Source organism: Lutra lutra, chromosome 3 (genome assembly GCF_902655055.1).
Source record: "Lutra lutra chromosome 3, mLutLut1.2, whole genome shotgun sequence".
In the NCBI taxonomy this organism is placed as follows: Eukaryota; Metazoa; Chordata; class Mammalia; order Carnivora; family Mustelidae; genus Lutra; species Lutra lutra.
The window spans coordinates 105,108,837-105,135,882 of NC_062280.1; the positions used below are offsets into that span (position 1 = coordinate 105,108,837).

The 27,046-nt window shown below is 35.8% G+C and overlaps 1 protein-coding gene across 8 annotated transcripts in view; it reads left to right on the plus strand.

Moving 5' to 3' along the window:
- The window catches only part of PTPN4 (protein tyrosine phosphatase non-receptor type 4), a 220,522-nt gene that overhangs the window by 93,669 nt on the left and 99,807 nt on the right, over window positions 1-27,046 (plus strand). For 3 of the 8 annotated variants that reach the window (XM_047722598.1, XM_047722596.1, XM_047722601.1), the window contains 6 exons: window positions 10,079-10,235; window positions 10,313-10,412; window positions 15,021-15,065; window positions 15,327-15,379; window positions 15,745-15,865; window positions 20,166-20,253. In XM_047722598.1, coding sequence (XP_047578554.1) covers window positions 10,079-10,235; window positions 10,313-10,412; window positions 15,021-15,065; window positions 15,327-15,379; window positions 15,745-15,865; window positions 20,166-20,253 — 564 coding nt within the window. Of the gene's footprint in view, window positions 1-2; window positions 40-10,078; window positions 10,236-10,312; window positions 10,413-15,020; window positions 15,066-15,326; window positions 15,380-15,744; window positions 15,866-20,165; window positions 20,254-27,046 lie in introns of all 8 variants that reach the window. The other 5 variants (XM_047722602.1, XM_047722603.1, XM_047722597.1 and 2 more) reach the window with 5 other exon arrangements.

Consider the following 27,046-nt stretch of genomic DNA (forward strand, 5'->3'; position numbering starts at 1 on the left):
AGAGAGAGGGAGAGACATTGTTCCATGGATTGCTTTAAGGTAAGCTTTCACACATTTTGAAATGCTGTGTTTATATTATTTAAAAATATTTAAGCATCCTATTTTGAAAAGCATAATGTTTCTGTAGCAAGATGGCAAACTGAGTGTACATTACTAGCATGTATTCAACTTACTGTGGGGACGCCTGGGTGGCTCAGTTGGTTAAGCATCTGCCTTTGGCTCAGGTCATGATCCCAGGGTCCTGGGATTGAGCCCAGCATCCCGCTCCTGGCTCAGTGGGGAGCCTGCTTCTTCCTCTCTCTGCCTGCTGCTCCCCCTGCTTGTGCTCTTTGTCAAATAAATAAATAAAATCTTAAAAAACAAAAAACAAAGGTACGGAGAAGTGAAATAACTTTTTCAAGATCATAAAGTTAGTGAATGTGTGGAGTTCCAGGGGTGTTCCTAATTCAGTGGTGAGCAAGGTGTGGTTGGGGAGCAGGGTAGGGAGGCTGTGGAGACTTAAGGGGATTGTTGGGAGGAGGTCTGCTGTAGAAGCAGGGAGGTGGGTCAGCTCATTCCCTACCCACAGGCTATGTGGTAAACAATTAGTAATATTTACCCCTAAGTTTACCATGTGTGAGTGCTTGAATTAGAGAGGCAAGTTAGTTTCCCAAAAGACTGGTGACACCCAGTGAAATGGGGGAAAAAAAAAAATGCCCTTTGCCCAGGAGACTAGCTAACTATAATATCCTACTGATAGCACAGTCTGTCTTTCACCAACTACTAGAGTCAAGCTGTATATCCTGTCTCTTCTCCACAGACACGTAAAAATTTCATAAAGGAGATTGCAGGGAATTTTAGCCTTAAAAATAAACACTCAACAAAATAGATACCAACATTTGAGGAAAGCCTACAGAAAGAGAACCACTGAAGTCAGCAAATTTTACACTTATGGAAATGGGAAATATGTAAAATAGAGATAATGGAAATATTTATAAAATATTTATAAAAATGTATAAAAATAGAAGTGTCATTCTTAGTTAATGTGGAGATGTGAATTTTTATATGGAAAGCACTTAGAACATGATTGAAGCATAGTAAATACTTGATAAATATTAATTTATCAGCAAACAAATGAAAAGGATTCTAATTTACTTTGGCATGATTAGAGAGGGTATTGTATCCATGCAAAAGGAACAATGAAGGATTTTGGAAATTAAAAATATGATTGTCACAATGAAAAGCTCATTGGTTAGGTTAGGATAAATAGAGTTGCAGAAGACAATGCTTCAACATTAATAGGAGCAACAAATAAGACAAGCACAGAATATTTTAATAATAAAACAGGTTTTATCAGGCAATCCCATAACCTCCTTATTTTTTTTAAATACTACATTTTGGAAGATACAAAATTAACTTACAAGCGTGAGACATTTTGACGATTTAACAATAGACTCTATGAAGGGAAAAGAATGAGCAGTTAATTTTGAGAAGACTAAACAGAACTCCAGGCCTAAATTGAAATTCCTTCAGAATTTGATAGAGTTGATGATAAAGTACTCATCCCTAACAGCCATTTCTTCTTTTTATTTAGATATAATTAACATGTAACATTATATTAGTTTTAGGTGTAGAACATAATGATTCAATATTTGTATAGATTATGAAGTGATCACCACAATAAGTAATAGTTACCATTCACCCATGTAGTTACAATTTTTTTCCTTGCGATGAACTTTAAAGATCTGTTCTCTTAGCAACTTTCAAATGTACAATATAGCTATCATTAATATAAAATTTGTACTATATGACTCCCTTTACCATTTCACACCTACCCTGTGCACCACCTCTGGCAGCCACTTTTCTCTGTATATAGGAGTTCAGCATTTTGGTAGGGTTTTGGTTTTGGGTTTTTAGGTTCCACTTGTAAGTGAGATCATAATTGTATTTGTTTTTCCCTGTCTGATTTATTTAGCGAAATGCCCTCAAAAGTCCACAGAAGTTGTCACAAATGACAAGATCCCCTTCTTTTTTATGGTTCAGTAATGTTCCTGTGTGTGTGCACACATGCGCGTGCATGTGTAAACACACCCCATCTTTTTTATCCATTCATCAGTGGACATTTAGGTTGCTTCTGATCTTGGCTATTGTAAAGTAATGCTTCAGTGTTCACAGGGATGCAGATAATCTTTTCAAATTAGTGTTTTTGCTTCCTTTGGATAAATACCAGAGTGGAATTGCTGGATCATATAGGAGTTGTTTTTAATTTTTTGAGGAACCTCCTTACAGTTTTCCACAACGGCTGCAACAGTTTACATTCCCACCGACGGTGGAACAGTATTCCTTTTTCTCCACATCCTCACCGACACTTGCCCTTTCTTGTTTAAGGCTGATGTTTTCTTACTGATTTTCTGTCTGGATGATTTGCTTTTGGATGAAAGTGAGATAGTAAAGTCCTCTACTGTCAGGCGCCTGGGTGGCTCAGTCTGTTAGGTCATCTGTCTTTGGCTCAAGTCATGATCCAGGGTCCTGAGTCAAGTCCCAGCTCTGTGCTCCCTGCTCAGTGGGGAGCCTGCCTGTTGCTCTCCTCCCCGCTCTTGCTGTCACTATCTTGGTTTCTCTCAAATGAATAAATAAAATCTTAAAAAAAAAATTCCACCACTATCATTGTATTGCTGTCTCTTTCTTCCTTTAAGTTAATACTTGCTTTATATGTTTATGTGCTCTGTTAGGTGCATAAATATTTACAAATTTTATTTCTTATTGAATTCACCCACTTATCTTTATATAATAACTTTATCTCTTACTGTAGTCTTTGTGTTAAGGTCTGTTTTGTCTTATGTAAGTATAGCTACCAAGCTTTCTTTAGGTTTCCATTTGTATGTGATGTGGTTTGAATGTGGGGTTTGGAGATTATGGCCAAGGAAGAATTCTTAAGACATCACTGGTGCAAAAAGGTGGTTTTAGTAAAGCACGGGGACAGGGTCTGTGGGCAGAAATAACTGCTACCCTGGGATTGTAAGGAACAACTGATTATACTTTGGAATTGGGAGACAAAGGGAAGTTTCAAAAAGGAATTTCATAGACTAAAGAAGACTGACAGGATCCTGGAGGCCTAGTCAAGCTAAGATTGTTTTTCCATCTAGCAAAGCATTAACATTAAGGCCGTTTGGAGTTTCCTGGAGGAATGTCATACTCTGCCTGCCTCAAGTATTTGATAGTGAGCTGCAGGTTATAAGAAAATTTAAAAATTTTTTTTTAAGATTTTATTTATTTGACAGAGATCACAAGTAGGCAGAGAGGCAGGCAGAGAGAGAGGAGGAAGCAGGCTCCCTGCTGAACAGAGAGCGCAATGTGGGGCTCAATCCCAGGACCCTGGGATCATGACCTGAGCTGAAGGCAGAGGCTTTAACCCACTGAGCCACCCAGGGTGCCCCAGAAATTTAATTTTATATGTATTTCCTTCTGCCTTTTTTCCCCACATCACATGGAATACCATTTTCCATCTCATTACCTTCTGTCTGTATATCCTTAATATATGAAGTGAGTCTCTTGTGGGTAGCATATAGATAGATGTGTCTTATTTTCTTTGCAATTTAATGATTTTTTTTTGGTAGTGATACATTTAGATTGCTTTCTCTTTACCGTTTGTGTATTTACTGTAGGTTTTTGCTTTGTCGTTACCATGAAGCTTACATAAAGCAACTTACATTTTTAAGTCTCTTTTAAGTTGATAACAACTTAAGTTTCAACACATCCTAAACCTCTACATTTTTACCCTCTCACCATTTTATGTTTTTGATGCCACAGTTTACATCTTTTTACTTTGTGCGTCCATTAACCAGTTATTGTGGTTATAATTATTTTTACTAGTTTTATCTTTTAACCTTCATACTGGCTTAATATGTAATTAATCCACCACCTTTATGACATTAGGTTATTTTGAATTTTACTATGTATTTACTTTTACCAGTGAGATTTATACTTTTCTGGTTTTCTGTTACTAATTAGTGCCCTTTCATTTCTGTTTAAAGAAGTACCTTCAACATTTACCCAGTGGTGATGAACTCCCTTAACTTCTGCTTGTCTGGAAAACTCTTGATCACTCCTTCAGTTGTGAAGGGCAGTTCTGCCATATAGAGTATTCTTGGTTGTCATTTTTTTTTTTTAACCCCATTCAGCACTTTAAATATGCCATTGTCTTCTGGCCTACAAAGTTTCTGCTGAAAAATCTGAGAGTCATACAGGATTTCTCTTTTATGTAACAAGTTGTTTCCTTCTTGCTGCTTTTAAGATTCTCTCCTTGAAAAAAAATTGGGTTCCTCTTATTTGGACACTTCTCAAAACCTCTCTCAGATTTTTGAATCTGTTTGTCAATTTCCCTGGTTGTCAATTTCCTTCCCCAGGTTAGGATAGCTTTCAGCCATTATTTCTGCAGGTAAGTTTTTTGCTCATTTCTGTCTCTTTTCTACTCCTGGGAGCCGTATGATCTGAATACTGAATGGATAGATTTTGTCGCATGAGTCCTTTAAGCTGTCTGTACTCATTTTCATTATCTTTTTTTTTTCTTTTTGCTCTTCTTATTGTTAAGTTCTACTATCTTATCTTTGAATTCACTGATCTTTCCTCTGCTTCATTTAACTCTTCTGTTGAACCCCTTTAATGTATGTTTCAGTTTAAATATTTGTGTTCTTCAGTTCTGTGACTTCTTTTTGGTACTTTCTTATATTTTCTGTCTCTTTGTTGGAGTTCTCACTGTGTTCATCAATTCTTCTCTTAAGCTTGGTGAGCAACTTTATGATTATTATTTTGAACTTTTTATCAGGTAAATCACTTACTTCATTTCATTAAGGTCTTTTTTTGATGCTTTCTCTTTTTCTTTTTGTTTGAAAATATTCCACTGATTTTTCATTTTGCTTTACTTTCCATGTTTGTTTCTGTGCATTAGTTAAATCAGTCACCTCTGCCAGTCTCAAAGAAATGGCCTTGTATTGAACCTTATCATTCACCCCTGCCCTAGCTTGTGCCTGTTTTATTTTTAGCGGCTCCCAGTAGTTAAAGGTGTGCCAAGACCTGTCAGTGTCTCAAAGGGGAGCATCTCAGTGAGCACCTAGATTCAGGCTGATTGGGAAGCAGTACCCTCCACAGCAGCTTTTAAAGGATGCAAATATGCCTCTTTTAGGGGAATACTGGGAGGTGGGCTTTTCTGTCTGCTCCCTCCATTCGGAGCCCTGGAGTGATAGGCATTTAAGAACTGTTTTTTGTTTGCTTCTGTCCCCTTTCACCTGTGAGCCCAAGCTCTTCTGGCCCTCAAAGCCAAACCATTGTGTTCTCTGGGCAGCAGACACAAGCTCATTTCTTAGCAATGCCAACAACCTGGGTGAGGCAAGAGAGTACAAAGACGCTACCACCCATCTTCCTTCCCTGGAGAATGCTTAAGTAAGTTCTTATATGTGTGCCAAACTGGAAGCCTTTCCCTAAGGCCAAATCTTCAACACAAGTAAACAGGCCTCTTTTACATAAAACTGTTTCTCAGTTTACTCTAGTTTGGAAGTCTTACGGTCACAGGCTCTAGTTGGCTATCAAAGCTGGAGGTTTTGGATGCTCATTTTTCAGGTGCAGATCTTAAAAGTTGGGGTGTCAGATGTGTGGTTCAAACCCTTTGCTCTGCAGGGAGAAACATGGGATTGTGAGTTCCCTCCTGATTGTGGGTTACCATGCTGGGTGTGGGGTTTATGGTGAGATTGTGTCTTGGCCTGTCCTTACCACTTTGACGTGAGTTTTTTCTTTCACCCAGTAGGAGAAAGTCATTCATCTAGTTTTGTGGGGTTTTTTTCCAGAGGAAATAGTTCCATATTTAGCTTTTAGATTCAGTGTGTCCATGGGAGGAGGTGAGTTTAGGATTCTCCTACATTGCTGTCTTGAACCAGAACCTCCCTATTAGCTATTAATACTTGGTAGATACTTGATAATACTTGATAAAAAGTTAAATATATAGTTATCATTTAAGCAAATAGTACCAATCCTAGACATACACTGGAGAGAGTTGAGTGACATGTTCAGACAAAAGTTGTTCATGAATGTTCGTAGCACTGTAATTCATGAGAGCCAAAAGATAGAAAAGGCCTAAATGGCAGCTATAAAATGGAATGAGGTACTATTAAATGCCACAACATGGATGGTCCTTGAAAACATTACAATAAATGAAAGAAATTAGATACAAAAGACCATCTGTTTTATGATTACCTTCATATGAAACATCCAAAATAATGAAATCCATAGAGACAGTAAGTAGATTAGTGTTGCTAGGGGCTTTGGTGGGTGGGGGGTTACTGAGACTGACTGCTAATAGATATGGGATTTCTTTTTTGGGGGTGATGTAAGTATTCTGGCATTTACTATTGATGGTTATACAACGTAGTGAATGTACTCAAGTGCACTGAAGTATACATTTTATGATGGTAAAATTTTATATTGTGTGAATTGTATCTCAGTATATAATGCTACATAAAATAATGCTGGGTCTGTAGTCATTTACAGTTTATATTTTGATAAATATTGCCCAGTTGTCCTATAGTAAGATGGTATAATTTTTATTCTCATGAGCTTTGTATATATACCTGTTTCCACATTCTTGAAGCCATTGTGGTATGGCATTCAAAGTTGTAATCCTTGACAGTGTCTTATTGCTGAAAAATGAAAACCTAATGTAGATTACTTCTCTATTTCTCTAATTATGGTCAAGATTGAATATTTTTTCTTAAATGTTATGTATATTTCCTGTGAACTTTCTATTCTTACCCATTATCTGTATTTCGATTAGTATTGGTTTTTTTCTTACTGATTTGTAGAACTTATGTGTATGTTGTCTGTTTTTCCACTTTTTTTTTTTACTTAATGATGTGTTTTTACTAGGAACAGTATTTTTACTGTCCAATAGTGCTCATTGTAGCATTATTCCATCTTCATGGTTTAAGCCAAGAAACTAAATCCTATCTCTTTGACATAATTGATGAGGTCTGTTAAATTTCCCATTACTTATTATTGTACTCGTTCTAAGCTTTCTTAGGTTAATACATCTATTTGTGTATGTAAATGTGTTTGTATCTCTGATGCTGTTTTAGAATATTTTACAGGAGTACTAAATGTGGAAGACAGGCTTTGAATAGATAAGCCCAAATTTTGATTATAAACAAGCATTAAAATGAATGTAATATATTACTTTTTCTAGAAAACATGAAGAATAAAATCACTGTGATATAGATGGGTTGGAAGATGGGTAAATGGGTAGATTTGCAGGGGGAAACAAATGTGTTAAGTAGTGGTGAAAAACAGCTGATTATTGGGATAGAAGTAGACTCCCCCTCCAACCCCCACCCCTGTATCAATTGCTGAGTCATTCAGCAGGCTTAGTCGGTCTTTCATCAAAAAAAAAAAAAAAAAATTTTTTTTAAAGATTTTATTTATTTATTTGACAGAGAGAGACACAGTGAAAGAGGGGAACACAAGCAGGGGGAATGGGAGAGGGAGAAGCAGGTTCCCCACCAAGCAAGGAGCCTGACACAAGACTCGATCCCAGGATCCTGGGATCATGACCCCAGCCCAAGGCAGATGCCCAACAACTGAGCCACCCAGGCACCCCATCAAATTTTTTTTTTTTTAAAGATTTTTTTTTTTTTTTTTTTTTTTTTTTTTAATTTGACAGAGAGATCACAAGCAGGCAGAGAGGCAGGCAGAGAGAGAGGAGGAAGCAGGCTCCCCAAGAGAGCAGAGAACCCGATGCAGGGCTCGATCCCAGGACTCCGAGATCATGACCTGAGCCGAAGGCAGCGGCTCAACCCACTGAGCCACCCAGGCGCCCCTCAAATTTTTTTTTTAATACAAATTATATGTCAAGACTTGTGCCTATGTGCTGATTGTCTGCTTTGAATGAATCAGATTTTATCCCTTACCTCATGGAGTTGATAATCTAATGAAGGAGATGGGCAATAAAAAGGCAAAACAAATACTACGATTAAGAAAATGTTATAAAAGAAATTAATATCCCTTGCCTATTTATAGAAAATAACTGAAGAAGTCAGAGCTTTTTTTTTTTTTTTTTTTAAGATTTTATTTATTTATTTGACAGAGAGAGACACAGTGAAAGAGGGGAACACAAGCAGGGGGAGTGGAAGGGAGCAGGGAGGTGAGCAGGGAGCAGGGAGCCTGACTCCAGGCTTGATCCCAGGACACTAGGATCATGACCTGAGCTGAAGTCACTTGCTTAACAACTGAGCTACCAAGGTGCCCTGGAAATAGGAGCTTTGTGATATACTTCTGGTAGGGGGATCAGTGACAGCCAGTGAAGGCCTTTCTGAGGAGGTAGCATTTAAGCTGAGACTTAAAGGAAGTCAGCTATGAGAAATTTGGAGGACATTCTGTGCATAATGAAGTCTTCATTTGAAGACCCTAGGATGGCATCTGTGAGAAACAGATGAGAAGCCATTACAGCTGGAGCTTAGTAAGTTGAGGTAAGAAGTGATCATGTAAGCCTCTAGCAAGGACTTTGGACCTTGTGTTGAGAAATTATCAAGAGCTATTAAGCAAAGAAGTGACATGTTCTGAACGATTACTCTAGCTTTGCGATGGAGAATGAAGAAGAACATGGTAAGAAAATAAACAGGGAGAGCAGTTAAGAGGCTATGGCCAGGGGTGCCTCGGTGGCTCAGACAGTTTAGTTTCTGTTGGTTTTGGCTCAGGTTGTTATCTTGGGTCATGGGATCGAGCCCCTCCTTAGGCTCCGCAATCAGCTCCAAGTCTGCTTGGGGACTCACTCTCTCTCTCTCTTCCTCCGCTTCTCCCCACAGTGTGCATGTGCACACACACTCTCTCTAAAATAAATAAATCTTAAAAACAACAACAACAACAAGAGGCTATGGCCAGAGCTATCCCAGACATAAAGATGGTGGCAGAGTGGATGGAGAACTGTTAAATTCAAGGTATAGTTGGAAGGAAGAATCAGCTGGATTTGATGTGTTGGTTGTTGTGGATAGTGGAAAGGGAAGATTTATGGATTATTCTCAGTCATTTGTTATTAAAATCTGTGTACTCTGCATGGAATCAAGTATGGGTGGTAGGAGTATTATGTATTATTATACATAATAATACATAAATTGATACTTATGTGGTGCTTTGAAAATACTGCCACATCTAATACCCATTTTGGGCTCTTTAATTTTTTTTTTCTTTTTTTTACAAGTAGGCAGAGAGGCAGGCAGAGAGAGAGAGGAGGAATGCGGGCTCCCTGCCGAGCAGAGAGGCCGATTCAGGGCTCGATTCCAGGACCCTGAAATCATGACCTGAGCTGAAGGCAGAGGCTTTAACCCACTGAGCCACCCAGGTGCCCCTGGGTTCTTTAATTTTTTTAACTGAAACTTGTTGGCAGTCTGAATTAAGTTATACTTTTCCTAAAGTAGAGCTCAACTGGCATTCTGAAGTGTTGAGGTTACTTAAAATTCTCACACCTAAACAAACAAACACACCTGCAAACTAAACATTATCTCTTAGAAAATCAGTGTGGGTTTGTTGTTGTTGTTGGGCAAGGGGAGATAGTTTTATTTTTGAGGGAATAAGTAGAAGTTAGAAAGTTTTTCTTAAGAGTTGGGGTGCCTTGGTGGTTTAGTTGGTTGAATGTCTGACTCTTGCTCTCAGCTAGGTCTTAATCTCAGGGTTGTGAGTTCAGGCCCCACATTGGGCTCTGTGCTGGGTGTGGAGTCTACTTTAGAAAAAAAAGAAAAGAAAATCTTTCTCAAGAGTGTATTTTCATGACGGGTAGTTAGATTTTGTCTGAAGGAGAATGTAAGGTCAACTAGATTTTATGAAAGATACCAAGGATTCTAAAAACTTGCCGCACTAATTATATAATATAATGAAATTAACAGAACTCACTTCAGATGGCTATTATTAAGGATTTTTATTTTAGGAATAGAGGTTACTATACACTGTATAATTTCATGGGAAATTCAGATAAAAAACTAAGAGCTACCATAAATACATTCAGTACTTTCTAGTGTAATTTTGCTATTCTTGATATGAACATCTATAAATTATTTTCTCCTAGAGTGTTTTCAAGATGCAGTTTTTACCATGGATCTTCAAATATTACAAATTTGCAAGAGTTGATATATTATTTCCTCAAGGGAAAAGAAATCAGTTTTATTTATTTATTTTTCAGCGGTGGCTGGATCCAAACAAACCAATAAGGAAGCAGCTAAAGAGTGAGCATACATATTTACTTGACATTTTACAAGTATACTTTCTAAAGGTAAAGGATTAATATAATCTGATTAATTAGAACTGCTTTTATTAATTCTAGGAGGATCTCCTTACAATTTGAACTTTAGAGTCAAATTTTTTGTAAGTGACCCCAACAAGTTACAAGAAGAATATACAAGGTGGGTTTATGGAGCATATTTTTCCTAAAAATATTGTCAGAGCTGTTACAAAATTTTGAAATTATTTAGGTAGAAATATTGTCATGGTGTGTAATTTTGATATTCCCAGTCATCACACAGAATGGATTATGGATCTTTCATGTTTCCTCTCCTCTTGGATGGCTGGGAGGGCTTTAGGAGATTGGAGGCCCAAGGCCACCCCATCCAGCCATGAGCAGCCTCCTGAACCATATGAAATTAGATTTTTCTACTTGTAAAAACATGGTTAAGAAGTACTGCTATAACTACTTGAGGTAATCAGATGATAATATAATTGTATCCAAGTGATGCTGCATAGTGAGAATTGTGTCTGCTTTTTTTTTTTTTCATGTGAAAGCATATTCTCTATGTTTTTTATTTCTATTGAGGAGAACGTAGAATTTGGAAAAATATGTAAAATATGCAACCATTATGTGTAACGGTCAACAGGTACCTTTTTTTTCCTCTGAAAATAGAATCTGTAGTTCCCTTTTGCTAAGATTCAAAGTCTTTTATTTTTTTCCTTCACTCCTACCATTTTCCTTAGAAGTATAATTAACATACATTGCTGTTAGTTTCAGGTGAGCAGGTACCTTTTTTAAGGGATGTTGGCAGGGATTACACCAGTACACTTTTAAGTGCCCACTTTATTCTTCACCTTAAGTCTGCTCTTGACTAACAATCTGATTTTTCTTGTCACTTCCGCTTGACAAAATGTACACAAGAATGACTCAGATGAGCATTGTGAAAGTGTATGAATGTTAGGTGAGCTGTTTAAGGTAGAACTGGGAATAATTACAGTGTGGTATCTGTACCTGAATCTTTGTATTGCTTGAAAGACAGAATTAGTAATTAGTTTTTTTAAATGACTAAATGAAACATTAGCCTATAAGACCTTCCATAAAAGTCTCATATAAGAATATCAGTCAGTGATTATATTCAGAATTACTCTAAAAGGTAGGTGCTAAATTAGCAATCTGTACTTAAAGCTACCTGTAGATAGGCTGGGAGATGTTACCGTGATGGCCCTTGTTTAGAATACTGTGGTGATGTGAACCAACAGAAGAATAAATTAAAGATATTTAGCTGTATCTGGCAATCCTCAGGTGTTTATAAATGGGGTTTTCAGTAGACCAGGTAAGAAGAGTTAGATTGACATTCTTGAGAGTCCTTTTCTGTGTGTTTGTTGAGGGCAGGTTGTTAACCTTTTTTATAACAGAATTTAGAAATGTAGACCTTGGATTAGGCAGTCCTAACATTCAAAACTAATAATATTTCCAAGGTAATTTATCTTGCAAAGCAAAGTTGTATTATATGAATAATCTTCAGTTTAATATTATAGTTCTTAATCAGTCAAGTTTTGTTAATTAAAATAACAAAATTTTTATCTTAATAAATAATTCTTAGTATTATGAAACTTTCCCTAATTTTGGCTTAACTTCAGGGAAACTACTGAATTAATGAAATTGTAAATTATAAAACATTTTTAATTACATTTTGCTATTTCCTGGTAAATGTAATCTGAAATCAAGTAGCAAAGTATTCCATAATCAATATTTTTGTAATCAGAGTTTTAATGTAGAAGAAATATTTGTAATTAAAAGACCAATAATTTAAAATTGGATTTCTAATGTTTTTAATATTTATGAAAAGTTTGTTAGCAAGCATTTAAAATACTGTCATTTGCAGCCATATTCATAATTTATTTCACTCAAAATAATATATTTGAATTTCTATAGAGCTTGAATGTGTTGATTCTTTTATAACCTGTGTTTAAAACATAGTCAAGGAATAAATGTATCTCAATGATAATTAAGTCATAATATCTTCCTGAAGTAGAAGAAGGGAAAGCCAAGTTTGGTAGTAATCAAGCAATTACTTTGTGCTCAGTCTGTTGTCTAGAGCATTATTTTTGTTTTCACTCAAAATAATGTATTCTTTCGAAAGTCCTTTATGATAGAATGTCCTGGAGGCTTGTAACTGGTGGTATTTGGTAAAATGAGTTTTTATTATATTACCATAGAGTATATCAGTGAATCTCTACCCTCACTACAGCTTAGACTCACTTAGGGGAGCTTAAAAACATACTGGTGCCTTGATCATACCCCTGAGATACTCTGATTTAATTAGGTCTCAGATGGAACCTGTGCATAGACATTATTACAAACTTCCCAGGTAATTCTGTTATGAAGGTTTAAGAATTACCCCTTTAAAATTTTAGTGCTTGAGGGACGCCTGGGTGGCTCAGTTGGTTAAGCAGCTGCCTTCGGCTCAGGTCATGATCCCAGCGTCCTGGGATCGAGACCCGAATCGGGCTCCTTGCTCGGCGGGGAGCCTGCTTCTCCCTCTGCCTCTGCCTGCCATTCTGTCTGCCTGTGCTCGCTCTCTCTCCCTCTCTCTCTCTCTGACAAATAAATAAATAAAATCTTAAAAAAAAAAATTTTTAGTGCTTGATAGCCTTAATGCAGTGGTCATGATTAATAATATGACAACTTCAGCTGCATTTGCTATATTTTAAGGACTAGTTTAAACCCACAAAATAGGAAACATGCCACACCTCCTTACCTTGAGATTCCATTCTAGATAGTCGTATGAAAGAGTGGACCTACAGAGCCTACAGGTCATTTGGTATTAGCAGGTGCTGGCATCCTTAGAATTGGAGTTTTCTCAGGAGTCATGACACTACAGATGACATTTCTTTGGTACCGTTTTTGTGCTTAGGTATACTCAGTACATAAAAAGTGCTTATGGTATTGGTTATTGTCTGGATTAGAAAAGTTGTATTATTTTCACAGATTAAACATATCATTTCTATATTTACCTCAGATGTTGTTAATCTATCTTAAAAGTCTTGCCATTTGCAATGACGTGGGTAGAACTAGAGGCTATTATGCTAAGCCAATTAAGTCAATCATAAAAGTTTTAATTTTCTTTAAAAATTGTGTTTTTATCACCTTATTTAGGGCCTATGGGATACACGTACTAGACAAGTGATATTCGTCATTTTTTACAAATATAGAAACGAAGGTTCAACCTTTAATTGATTTTCTAAAGAGCACTGGCTGGTGTAGCCAGGACTTGAATTTTGCTTTCCATTTCAGTTCTTACTGGGTGGTATATAAATAAAATTCAGCAGGCATAGGTATTATGTATATAAGAGTTACAATATTATGTTAAGAATATAGAAGCCTGGGGTGCCTGGGCGGCTCAGTGGTTTAAAGCCTCTGCCTTCTGCTCAGGTTGTGATCGCAGGGTCCTGGGATCGAGCCCTGCATCGGGTTCTCTGCTCAGCGGGGAGCCTGCTTCCCTTCCTCTCTCTCTCTCTCTCTCTCTCTGCCTACCTGTGATCTCTGTCTGTCAAATTAAAAAAAAAAAAAGTTTATTAAAAAAAAAAAGAATATAGATGGCTTTTCAATCTTAACTATAAGATTTGTTCCTACCAGGAACCTTTAACTTTTAATTATGAAACCAAGTAACCTACGTAGAAATGTATTGTCTTAAATTGAATACGTAGGTAATATTTACAATATTACATATTAATTCTCACAGGGAGTTATGTACTTCATTAATATGTGAAGCCAAATATTTGTATCAACGTTTTAAAAAATATTTTAGGGAATATCTGATTCTCTGAAATCCTTAATTACATTTTTTGGTATTTTGAATATTGTCATGGAGCTCTTTAATAATTTTAATCAGCCAGACAATTGAAATTGTTAAACCTGGTTTTTGATTCTTGGAGTATGTATACTTTTTTCAGTGGGATAAAACAAAGTCTTAAATTCCCTCTTTAAGCATTTTTTAAAGGCACATAATTTGGTCTTATGCCAGTGTCACACAGCACAGATGACTTCTTGCAAGCATTGACATACCTCTGAGGGAATGATTTACTAGTGGGGACAGGAAGACAATACCATCTTATAAGCAATATCAGCATTCTTTTTAATAGAAATTTATATTTTTGTTGGTTTTAAAGGACTTTAGGTACTTGGCAATTCTGATGGTAGGGAAGGGAGCTTGAGTTTTTTGTTTTGTTTTGATTCTGATCATAAAGAGCTTTCTTAAATCAAATGAAAATGGAATGGTCCTTTTCTACATTTAGCAGCTTCCAGCAGCATAATGATAAGATGACCATACCTGTCTTTGCACCTGGCATTCTGTCTCTGCAGAAAGGATGACTTTCTCCACTTGATCTCTAGTGCATTGCTACTGTCAGCTCTCCTATGTCTCTGACTCAAGTTTCGATTGTCCAGTTCTAATTTCTGCAAACACCAGTCTTCAGAGTATTCTCCCTAATCTTTCTCAGTCACATAACTCTTTAAAGATCTTGAGTTTTTATAATAGAAGCTAGCGGAAACAAGTTATTTGAAGTACAGAATTTCGTTTATCAAAGAATTTTAAAGATTAGGATTCATGAATTTATGAAAACTTATTTAAAAATATCTTTACATGTGCTAATATGTAGATTATAAAAGCAAATATTTAAATATTTCAATTTTATTAGTTAATATAAGTATACAGTTTTTAAACCCTGAATGTTGTGATTACAGTAAATGCTAAATGCCATCTTTTGCTCTTTTTTTTTTTAAGGTACCAGTATTTTTTGCAAATTAAACAAGACATTCTTACTGGAAGGTGGGCTATTTTTAAATTTTTAATAATGGACTTTGAAAGTACTTTTAATTGTGTATTACTTAAGTAACTCATGATCATTGCAAACAAAGTATCTATTGAAAGATGGTTACATGCATTATGATTTTTTTTTCATCAGATAAGTTCATTAGTTAATAGTTAAAAATGTAAGTCATGGAACTTCATATGTGAATAGTATATAAATTACAGTGCTTTTGAAATTATTGTGTTTAACCTTGGGTTATGTATTTTCTGTTTTATTAGATTGCCCTGTCCTTATAATACTGCTGCCCTTTTGGCTTCATTTGCTGTTCAATGTAAGTCTGAATCCTCTCTTGAGTCACGTAGCCTGTGATTGCATGGTCTATGTTGAAAATACAGGGCCTTTAATACAAGAGTTCTTTAGAAATAAGTTACTATACAGAAAAAAGTGATTACAAAGGAAATACAATAGAAATTCAGCTAGTTAGCAATTAGATTTCTGGGAAAAAAGTTCTTCTGACATTGTTTGAAACCTAGAAGAATGTTAAGTGTGTTGTTATAACTTGATTACATGGTAGCTAGCAGTTAAACAAATATTTTACTTCCAGAAATATAATGGAATTCACGACATTGCTGTTTTGGCTATTAGAATTAGAAAATGTTTTTATTAAATTGTGACTACTTTCCTTCCATGTAATAGCTGAACTTGGAGACTACAATCAGTCAGAAAACTTGCCAGGCTACCTCTCAGATTATTCTTTCATTCCTGACCAACCTCAAGATTTTGAAAAAGAAATTGCAAAATTACATCAGCAACATACGTAAGGATTTGTTTATTTTTCTGCTTATTTCATAAACTTCCCAAGCGCATCTTTTCTAGAGAAATGTTTCAAATTATTTCTAATGTGATTGTTGGGACGCCTGGGTGGCTCAGTTGGTTGGACGACTGCCTTCGGCTCAGGTCATGATCCCGGAGTCCCGGGATCGAGTCCCGCATCAGGCTCCCAGCTCCATGGGGAGTCTGCTTCTTCCTCTGACCTTCTCCTTGCTCATGCTCTCTCTCACTGTCTCTCTCTCAAATAAATAAATAAAATCTTTAAAAAAAAAAAAAAACAAATTATTTCTAATGTGATTGTTATATTTAATTAATATAGAACAATTTACTATTATGTAAAATCATAGGATTAATGTAAGGAAATGTGGGTTTTCTATACTAAAAAAAAATCATTGCTAATTTCATAGAATTATATGAGGCTTTCTTTCATTTCTAGTGAGAACCACAAAACTATGTAAACAAATTTGCTATTGGGGCGCCTGGGTCACTTGGTTGAACCTCTGACTCTCAATCTCAGCTCAGGTCTTGATCTCAGGGTTGTGAGTTCAGGCCCCATGTTGGGCTCCATGCTGACATGGAGCCTACTGAAAGAAAGAGGGGTGGGGGAAGGAGGGAAGGAAGGAAAGAAAGAAGTGTGGGAGGGAAGCAGGACAGGGAGGGAACGAAGGAGAGGGAGGGAGGGAAGGAAGGAAGTTAAGAAAAAAATTGCTATTATGTAAAGTTGACAGTTCTTTAAGTAGGAATTTTAGAATATTAGTATTATGTTCACAGATCAGTTGTTACAGATCAGTCTACTTAGTAATCCTTTCTTAGTTTTTAGCTATGTGAAAGAAATCATTTGTTGGGTAATGAGCCAAGAGGAAAAAAGTAACCTGATGTTATTAATATTAAATTAATAATTAAAAGTCCTTTAATAAGTAGAATTTTTTTCATTCATAACAATATTCAACTTTGATATTTTGTGATTCTTAATTTTCTGTGACATAATTTGTTTCAAGAAGAGATTTTTTGCATTGAATAGAAAATAATATCGTTTATTGGTTTACTCTTGCTTTAACATGCAATTCAAAATGTTCAATGGTGGGACTAAGGCAGTGTTGCTCATTGCTAAGAAAAAGTTTGAACTAGAGGGCCAGACTGCCTAGTCTGAAATTCTGGTTAAGACAACTTAACTATCTTACAATCTTGGCCACATTGGTTTCTATCTCTCTTTCTTTATTTTGTTATATGTAAATTGGAGATAATAAAAGTATCTATTTCTGGAGTTAATGTAAGGATTAAGTGAGTTTATGTATACAAAGTACTCAGAACAGTGCCCAGCACATTAGGTAAGCATTAAAGAAATATTAGTTCTTAATATTAAGGAAACTTAACTTTCATTTGGTAATGGCCCATATATCTAAAACAGGTTGGCAAGCTTGCCCACTACTTATTTTTGTGTGGCCCATGAGCTAAGAATGATCTGTACACTGTAAATGTTTGAGAGAAATACAAAAAGAGGAATAACATTCTGTGGCATGTGAAATTTTAAGAAATTCCAATTTGGTGTCCATATATGAACACTTATCGGAGCATAGGTTCCCTTATTTGTCCTCGTATCTGTGACTGCTTTCATATAGCAGTGGAGTTGAGTAGTTAAATAGCGAGACCGTGTGACCTGAAAGCCTAGAGTATTTACTGCTCAGCTCTTTTCAATAACAGTTTGCTGACCTTTAATCTAAAATAAGACTAAAAAGATGAGAATTTCGGTAGACTGGCCTAATATTGGTGAGGGGGCTGTTTTTTCTAACAGTAAAAATGCCATTTATAATAAAAGTTTTACACATAGTATATCCAAATCAAGCATTTAAAGATAAACCAAATTTTTTTAAAAATTTGCCAGTAATGGAAAAATCCCTTCTGTAAGGAAAAAGTTTGACAAAATATTGGTTATATATTATATTTGGTTTAAAGAAATGATTCCTCAGATCATTAAACAAAAAATATCATCCAGTTTAACTGAGGAGTAGGGTGTGGGGTGGGGAGGTAGAGTATTTGTTTAACTTCATTGAATTTTACAGAAAATTGAGGTATATGTGCTTGTTTTAGGAATCCCATTTTTATGACCATGCATTGGCAGGCTGTTGGCTTCCTTTTCTGGTATCATTAGTGAGTGAAAGGTTGATATGTTTGTAATTTTGTAATTTGTTGTTTTGGCTCTGCTGTAGTCTAATAATATCAGATAACAAAAGTTGTTAGAAGGATATATAATATAGGAGTAATCTGTTTTGAAAGCCTTTGCTAGAGCAGTAGTTCTCAAACTTGTGTTCATAAGAAATCACCTGGGACATTTCTTAAATATAAACAATTTGGATATTATCCTTTCTATATCAGATTGTATACAGCAGTACTTCTAAGCCTATCTGTGATGAAAGACTGATTTTTCCCCAATCTGTCATGGAATGAAACTTCTGAAAGATATAATAAAATTGAATTACTAGGAAAGTAGAATAGACAGAGACATAAAAAATTACAAGTCTTTGTTTTTCTTATTAGATTCGATAGACTTGAAATTACTCTGCCAGAATGCTATGAAATATAAAAGACTCTGACTCTCTCCGTTTCTATACGTGTTATGAATCAACACATGACTGTACACCATACTCTAAGAAGCACTGCTTTGGAAGTTATCTCAAAATTTGCATGTTTTAGCAGCAACTGTGTGACTTAAATGCAGATAAAGTATATGGACCAAATTCTGAAATTTTTGAAAAACACTTCTTTTAAAAAGTCAGAGAGTAAATGACTTTATCAGCCATAAGAACAGCTAGGGATATTTATTTATTGATTTTATTTATTCATTTATTTATTTATCTATCTATTTTAAAGATATTTTTTAAAAAGATTTTATTTATTTATTTGACAGAGATCACAAGTAGGCAGAGAGGCAGGCAGAGGGTGAAAGCAGGCTCCCTGCTGAGCAGAGAGCCTGATGTGGGGCTTGATCCCAGGACCCTGGGATCATGACCTGAGCCAAAGGCAGAGGCTTTAACCCATTGAGCCACCTAAGCGCCCCTATTTTAAAGATTTTATTTATGTATTCGCCAGAGAAAAAGGGAGAGAGAGACAGCAAGCATAAGCAGGGGGAGCTTCAGGCAGAAGGAGAAGCAGACTGCCCGCATAGCAAGGAGCCTGAAGTGGGACTCAATCCCAGGACCCTGGGACGATAACCTGAGCTGAAGGCAGCCACTTAACCAGCTGAGTCACCCAGGCGTCCCAAGTAGGGACTTGTAAAACCTCGTCCTTTTTTTTTTTTTTTTTTAAATATAGTTGCCAGTTATACAGTTATATTCATTTCAGGTGTATAACATAGTAATTCAGCTGGTCTGTCCCTTATGCTACACTCACAAATGTAGTTACCATCTGTTACCATACAACGCTTTTGTAATACCATTGACTATATTCCCTATGCTGTGCCTCATGCTTCCTCATGATTATTAACTCATTCTAGATCTGGAAACCCATATCTCCCGTTCCCTTTCATCCATTTTTGCCTATCCCCTTTGGCAACATCAGTTTTTCTTAGTATTTCTGGGTCTGTTTCTGCTTTTTGTTTCTTAATTTTTTAGATTTCACATATAAGTGAAATCATATGGTGTTTGTCTTTCTTAGTCTGACTTATTTCACTTAGTATAATATCCTCTAGGTCCATTTTGTTACAAATGTTAAGATCTCATTCTTTTTTATGGCTGAGTAATATGTATGTAAACCACATCATACCCATTCATCTGTTAGTGGATGCTGACTTGCTTCCATATCTTGGCTGTTAATAAATAATGCTGTAGTAAAGATAGGGGTACATATATATATATTTTTTTTGAATTAGTGTTTTCATTTTCTCTGGGTGAATACCCATTAGTGGAATTACTAGATCATTTGGTATTTTTAATTTTTTGAGGAACCGCCATACTGTTTTCCACAGTGGCTACACTGGTCTGCATTCCCACCAACAGTGCACAAGGGTACCTTTTTCTCCACATCCCCTGGTGCGTTCTGGAAAATAAAATATTCTACAAAATATAATATTTCTGGAAAATAAAATATTCTACAAAATAATGATTTGTGTCCTGAAAATGTATCCTCCAGGTAAGTTAGATATTACTATGCAGAACTAAGAGGAATAGTCATGCATGGTGTAATTATAAAAGGTTCAACTAGAATGCTAAAATTTTTCCAGGTAAGTAAGCTTTTTTTCTAATTTGGCCATATTTGTGGTTGGTTTAATTTTAAACATAATGTCTTTACAGAGGTTTATCTCCTGCAGAAGCAGAATTTAATTACCTGAACACAGCACGTACCTTAGAACTCTATGGAGTTGAATTCCACTATGCAAGGGTAAGTAAAGAGAACTAATTTGATGTTGTTGAATTAGGCTTCGTTTACTCAGTATGAAAGTTTTTATTTAATGCGCTGTTAGGATTAAGCAAATGGAATAACTAGTGAGTGCCGACAACATAGTTGCACTGAATAGAAGTATTTTCACAATCAAGATTTAATACCTAAAGAGAGGAGGAATGGTTGAAGTGGGTTTTTTTATGTTATTTTTCTTCAAGCTAGTGTTCTATGTTATAAAGGTAATTTTTGCAGACCATAAGAGATAATAAAACTATATAGAAAAAGTAGAGTTTTTTGCATTCATCATCATTATAAAAGATGCTTTCACCTCAGTGAGGCTTGTGTTGTTTTCATCATTTGGTGACATCATTATAAATTTTTATTTATAAAGCACAGAATGAAATATATTAACATACTTTGGTTGTGTTTCTCCTCTGCCACAAATCCCTTTATTAAGATGGATTTTACAGTCATTGACTTCTTCCACACAGCACTCTATAACAACTTCTTTATTGTGTCGAACTTTGCTGCTTCCAGAAACCCTTTTCCGCTGTTCTCGGCATATTTCTAAGTGGCTATCCTTCATTTGTGTGTCTCTAACTAGATTCCTGTCATGATCTCTTCATCAAGAGGTTATAGTTCTTTAGAAGTACCTGGAGTACAGCTTTTCTACATGACCAGTGAAAAGTGGAATTATGCGTAATCACTGGTTGAATTGGTAATAGGATTTATATTCTCTTGGGACAAATTGCCAAGCCTAATAAGAATAGCAGCCTAAAAGGGGGTTAAGTTTTCCTTAGATAGATATTTTAAATTTATTTTAATGTACATATTCAGTGTTCTGTTCCATGAAGTGGTTTTATTGTTGAGGGCCTCACCTGCCCATGTTCTTCTAGAGAGGAGTGTTAATTCTTACATTTCACAAAGCTTATGTCAATCCCTTCTTTAAAAAACCAAATGACTTGCTTTCCTCACCTGACTATATCTGGTAATTCTGAATGCTTGTAACTTGGTAATCTGCCTGATTCCTATTAAAATGTGTAGGTAAGGCTCTCTTGAACTTTTTGTTTTCTTTAAAATGTGCTCCATCCCCCCTCAATCCCTCTTTGGGGGTTGTTATATTTTAACATAGTTCTCCAAGATGTAACATAGTGTTCAATATTTGTATAACTCGATTTTGTTTTTTTTATCATTATAAAGTTTAAAACTGTGAAGCTTTACATATGTGAAGTAAACTATGGTTAACAATAAAAAGACCACTAGGGGCTCCTGGGTGGCTCAGTGGGTTAAGCCTCTGCCTTAGGCTCAGGTCATGATCTCCAGGTCCTGGGATCCATCCCCGCATAGGGCTCTCTGCTCAGCGGGGAGCCTGCTTCCCTTCCTCTCTCTGCCTGCCTCTTTGTCTACTTGTGATCTCTCTGTCTGTGAAATAAATAAATAAAATCTTTTTTTAAAAAAAATTACTAAATTCAGTCATTTTAGTTCTTAACAATTTTGTAAGGATAGTGTACTTTGGTGTCTGATCTCACTGACTGCTATCAGTGAAGTACAAAGAGTGTTAAGACTTTTCTTTTTTAATTTAAGTGACATGCTGGATCTCATACATAATTAACAATGTTATTTATTGATTTGATTAAGGATTTTTTATTTGATTTGATTTGATTGAGGATTTGATTAGGATTTTTGTTTAAATTATTAGATTATAAAACCCTAAGAAGGCCATAAATGTAGAGTAACATTAAATTAATTTAAATTTTAAGTGATCAAAGGTATTTAGAAATGTATTTGTACTGATAAATGCCAGGAAAGGATGTTTCTATTGTGTGTGGATCCCAAGAACTCAAGAGGAAAACATGCAGATGTTCATTGAATGTGAAGGGAAATTTTACAACACCCTGAACAAAAAGGAAAAGGAAAAAAAAAAAGTGGAAGGGAGAGTAAACATAAAGAGAATACTTAAGTTTTAACTCACTGTCACAAGTGAAAGTGTGTTTGAAATAATATTTTATTTGGAAAAATTAGCTAAGATGTTTTCTGACTGCCTTCAAAATGTAGATTGAAAATCAGAAAGTAGAAAGTTATTTATAGCAATCTGCAAAATATAAACAGGGTTTAGAGCATTCATTGAGGTGGGTCTGATAGGTGCCTTCCACAGTGTTGGTGCTAAGGGTTGCTTAGTGAGCAAAACATCAATTATTCCTGCCCTCATGGAGCTTGCAGGATGGTGGGGGAGAAGGAAATGGAGCATGTATTGACAATTAAATATGTGAAGACATGAAGGGAAAAGTACAGAATACTATGGGATTATATGACAGAATATCTAATCCAGCCTGGGAACAAAGAGTAGGGAAGGCTTTTTAGAAGAAGTAATTTACCGGGCGCCTGGGTGGCTCAGTGGGTTAAGCCGCTGCCTTCGGCTCAGGTCATGATCTCAGGGTCCTGGGATCGAGGCCTGCATCGGGCTCTCTGCTCAGCAGGGAGCCTGCTTCCCTCTCTCTCTCTCTCTGCCTGCCTCTCCGTCTGCTTGTGATCTCTCTCTGTCAAATAAATAAATAAAATCTTTAAAAAAAAAAAAAAAAGAAGTAATTTATTGAAGCCAAAAGAATGAATAAGAATTAGCCAAGAGAGTGGTTTTCACTGTGGACCATCAGTATGAATAAAGACCTGAAATCAAGAGAGATCATGGCATATTTGAGAAAATAAGAACATTTTGTATATCTAGAAGATTATGAATAAGGGAAAAGGAAATGTAGAGGAAAAAGAAGAATGAAAACTTCAGGATAAAAAGGAGAGAAAGATTTGGGGGGAGAAAACGGGGTATTTTGTTTTTTAAAATAATGTAGTATTTGGGTTTTGGTTTTGTGTGTGTGTGTGTGTGTGTGTGTGTGTGTGTGTGTGTTTTAGCACATGTGTAGTTTGTGTGTGTGTGTGTGTGTGTGTGTGTGTGTGTGTAAGTTTTAGCACATGTGTAGATTCATGTGACCACCACCACATAGTCCATTACCCCAAAATCTTGCTCGTGCTACCCCTTTGTAATCTAACCTCCTTCCCCCGATCCCTGGCAACCACTGGTCTATTCTCTGACCTCCATAGTTTTATCCTTTCCGCCATGTCTCATAAACAGAATCCTTTGTTATGTAACCTTCTGAGATTGGTTTTTAAAGTAATATATTTGAGATTTATCCAAGTTACTCTGTTTTTCAGTAGTTAATTCCTTTTTGTGTGTAGTCATTCACCCATTGAAGATCTGGATTGTTTCTGGTAGTTGTGTTTCGTTTTTGTTTTTTATTAATAGACTACTGCAGAAAATTCATTTACACATTTTTGTGTGGATTTAAGTTCTTATTTCTGTAGGGTAAAAACCCCACAGTGGGGTTGCTGGGTCATATGGTAAGTGTATATTTAGCTTTATATGAAACTGCCAAATTGTTTTCCGGAGTGTCTGAACCACTTTGTATCCCTACTAGCAATATTTGTAAGTTCCTGTCATTCACATCCTTTTTGATATGTGGTGCTGTCCATTTTGTTTTGTTTCTTTGTAAGCTTTTCTAATAGGTGTGTTTTATCTTATCATGGATTTACTTTGCATTTCTCTAATGACTAATTATGTTGAGTATTGTATCTTGGATGAATGTCTATTCAAATTTAAGTTCATTGTTTAAGTTCATTGTTTCTTGCTCTTGTTTTTTTAAAACTATATATTCTAGATATACTTTAAAAAAAAAAAGATTTTATTTATTATTTATTTGAGAAACAGAGATAGTGAAAGAGAGCACCAGCAGGGAGGAGAGGGGAAAGCAGGCTCCATGATCAGTGTGGAGTCCAACATGGAGCTTGATCCCAGGAGCCAGGGATCATAACCTGAGCCAAAGGCAGATGACAAACGACTGAGCCACCCGGGTGCCCCTACATATACTTTTTTGATGGATGTGTGATTTGCAAGTATCTTTTCCCCCACTCTTTGATTTGCCCTTTTATTCCCTTAATAGTATCTTTCACAGAGCAAAAGAAAGTGATAGATTCTGATGTTCCTTATTCAATCACTGATAGAACAGATAGTCTACCCAAGTTTTAGGCTTCATTGTGAATATCTTACTTCCATAGGTATTTGTAATAATGAGGAAAATAATTCTACCGAAAAATAAATTTTGCCCATCAAAGTTTCAAGAAGATGATGCTATTTTGATTATTTATTCATTCAGTGAATATTTATTGAGCACCTTCTGTGTTGCAAGTCCTATTTATAGCTACACCATGGGTACAGCAGTGAGTGAGGCAGATAAAACCAAAACAAACCCTTACGATGCTTGCATTCTGTTGGACAGAACAGATTATAAAGTAATTGAGTACATCAGAATACATAGCAGGTGTTCTGTGGGAGTAAAGTTCAGTAACAGGCAAAATACCAATCTGTACTGATAGAAGTGAGAATAGCAGTCACTCCTGGAAGGGTTTTATTAGCTGGGAGGCTCATGAGGGAGCCCTCTTGGATTTTGAAAATATGTGTATTAGTTTGTCATGGTTACAAAGATGTGTGTATATGTATGTATATGTATACATGTAAAATTTTGGGTTGCACATTTAAGATTTGTACATTTTACTATGTATGCATTATATCAATTTTCTTTAGTTAACTGAATAAATAATAGATGGTAATAGCTGCTATGGAGAAAAATTACCTGAGAAAGGGGATTGAGACAACCAGAAGTAGGGTATCAGTGCCGCCCTCACTGAGAAGATTAAACAGAAGGTATAATGCATATACCTAGGGGAGAGGAAACATTAATCATAGACTATGAAATAGGTTGCTTAGCAGTTCAAGGAACAGCAGAGAAGGTGAATATAATCTTTAATCACTTCCTTTTCTTAGATTCCATCCTTTAGAATATGTATATAGGTGTTTTAATTAATGTGTTTAAGGATTTTTATTACAATATTGTTTGTAATACTAAAAAATTAGAAACTCTGAATGAATAAAAATGGTTAAATTATGACAAATCCATATTTTGGAATAATATGCAGCAATAAAAATTGATGAATTAGAGGTATACAGATATGAAAAGATGTCTATGAAATGCTAAGTGCAAAAGAAAAATTGCAGAATTATATATCCTAGTTTTGATTAAAGAAATTGTGTAGTTATATATAATATGTGTTTTTTTAATAAACATAAAGATCTAGAAGAGTATACATCTCAAAGTATTTATCTCTGGGGAATGAGGCAGAGAAGGTGAAGGATGCTCATTGACTTCTTGATATTTCTATATTGTTTTTGAAATATTTTATAATTACAAATGATTAAGGGAATTATTTTAATAGCTATCCCATAGGACTTAAAATTAACGTCGCACCCATCCACAATACATAAAATTTTAGTGGGACTGAGTTACTTTACTCTTAACATGTGACAATACACAGGCTGGAATACTAAGTAGTCCTAGCTGTTTAGGTTATGTTTACAACAGGAGTCTCCAAAGGAAAGGAGGGATGGCTCTTATAGGGGAACATGAAATGAACAATTGAGGGTGTGTGGAAAATATTAGAACATCTATTCATATCTGAAATCTCATTCTTTTACGTTGCTATTTTTTAAATCTTTTCTAAAATTGAACAGAACTACAAGTATGTACTATATTTTAGTGAACATCTGCAAGTCAAGCTGTAGATTTTTAAAAATTTTTATTTATTTATTTGAGAGCAGGGGAGAGGAGCAGAGGGAGAAGCTGGGAGCCTGATGGTGGGACTTGATTCCAAGACTGAGGAATCATGACCTGAGCCAAAGGCAGAGATTTGACTGAGCCACCCAGGCGCCGTAGGCAGTAGGTTTTAGCCAGCCATTTCAGAAACACTCTTTGAGCCCTCTCCCAGTAACAGCCTCTTCCCTATATTGTATTTTTTTTATGGTTTTATCACCCAAGTGTGCCTTCCTAGATAATACAACTTGGTTTTGCTTTTTGTTTTGTTTTTTTTTTTAAACTGATAGCTTTAAATCTGTTAATCCTTCCTTTCTTAAAATTTTCTTGTGAAAGAATTTGATCATTTCACCTTCAATTTCTTATTGTGTGGACTTTACTGATCATATATTCATGGTATAATTCAACATGTTCTGCTATTCTGTGTATTTCTTCTAGGTTGCAGCTTGATCAAGAGGCATGTTTGGAATTAGATTGATCCGTTTTTTGTGTTATTTTGTGAGGAGTTACATAACGTCCAGTTTTCCTTTTTTTAGTGTTAACAACCATTGATGTTCAGTACCTGGATCCATTAATTCACTGGAGTCAGCAAAACAGAAAATCTTAATTCTGTTTTTGTTTTTACTTATTCATTGGGATATTTTATAGGGAGTTCCTTCCCTACTTTTACTCTTTGATTACCCAGTAGCACAGTTCATATAAGAAAAGCAGGGAAGGGGCGCCTGGGTGGCTCAGTGGGTTGGAGCCTTCAGCTCAGGTCATGATCCCAGGGTTCTGGGATCAAGCCCCGAGTCAGGCTCTCTGCTCAGCGGGGAGCCTACTTCCCTCTCTCTCTGTCTGCCTCTGCCTACTTGTGATCTCTGTCAAATAAATAAAATCTTTAAAAAAAGAAAAGAAAAGCAGGGAAAAGTGTTATTTGATTCTTTCCTATTTGCTGAGTTTTCAGGCTAGTGAATTGGTTCCCTGCCATCCTTAGAGATACACAAATACATTTTTAAAATAGTATCGTTTCTTCATAGATTAAATATTTTTGACAGGTTTCAATATTTTACCATCTTTTTCTTTATTGAAGCTCAAATTGTCCCTTCTAGTCACTTTGT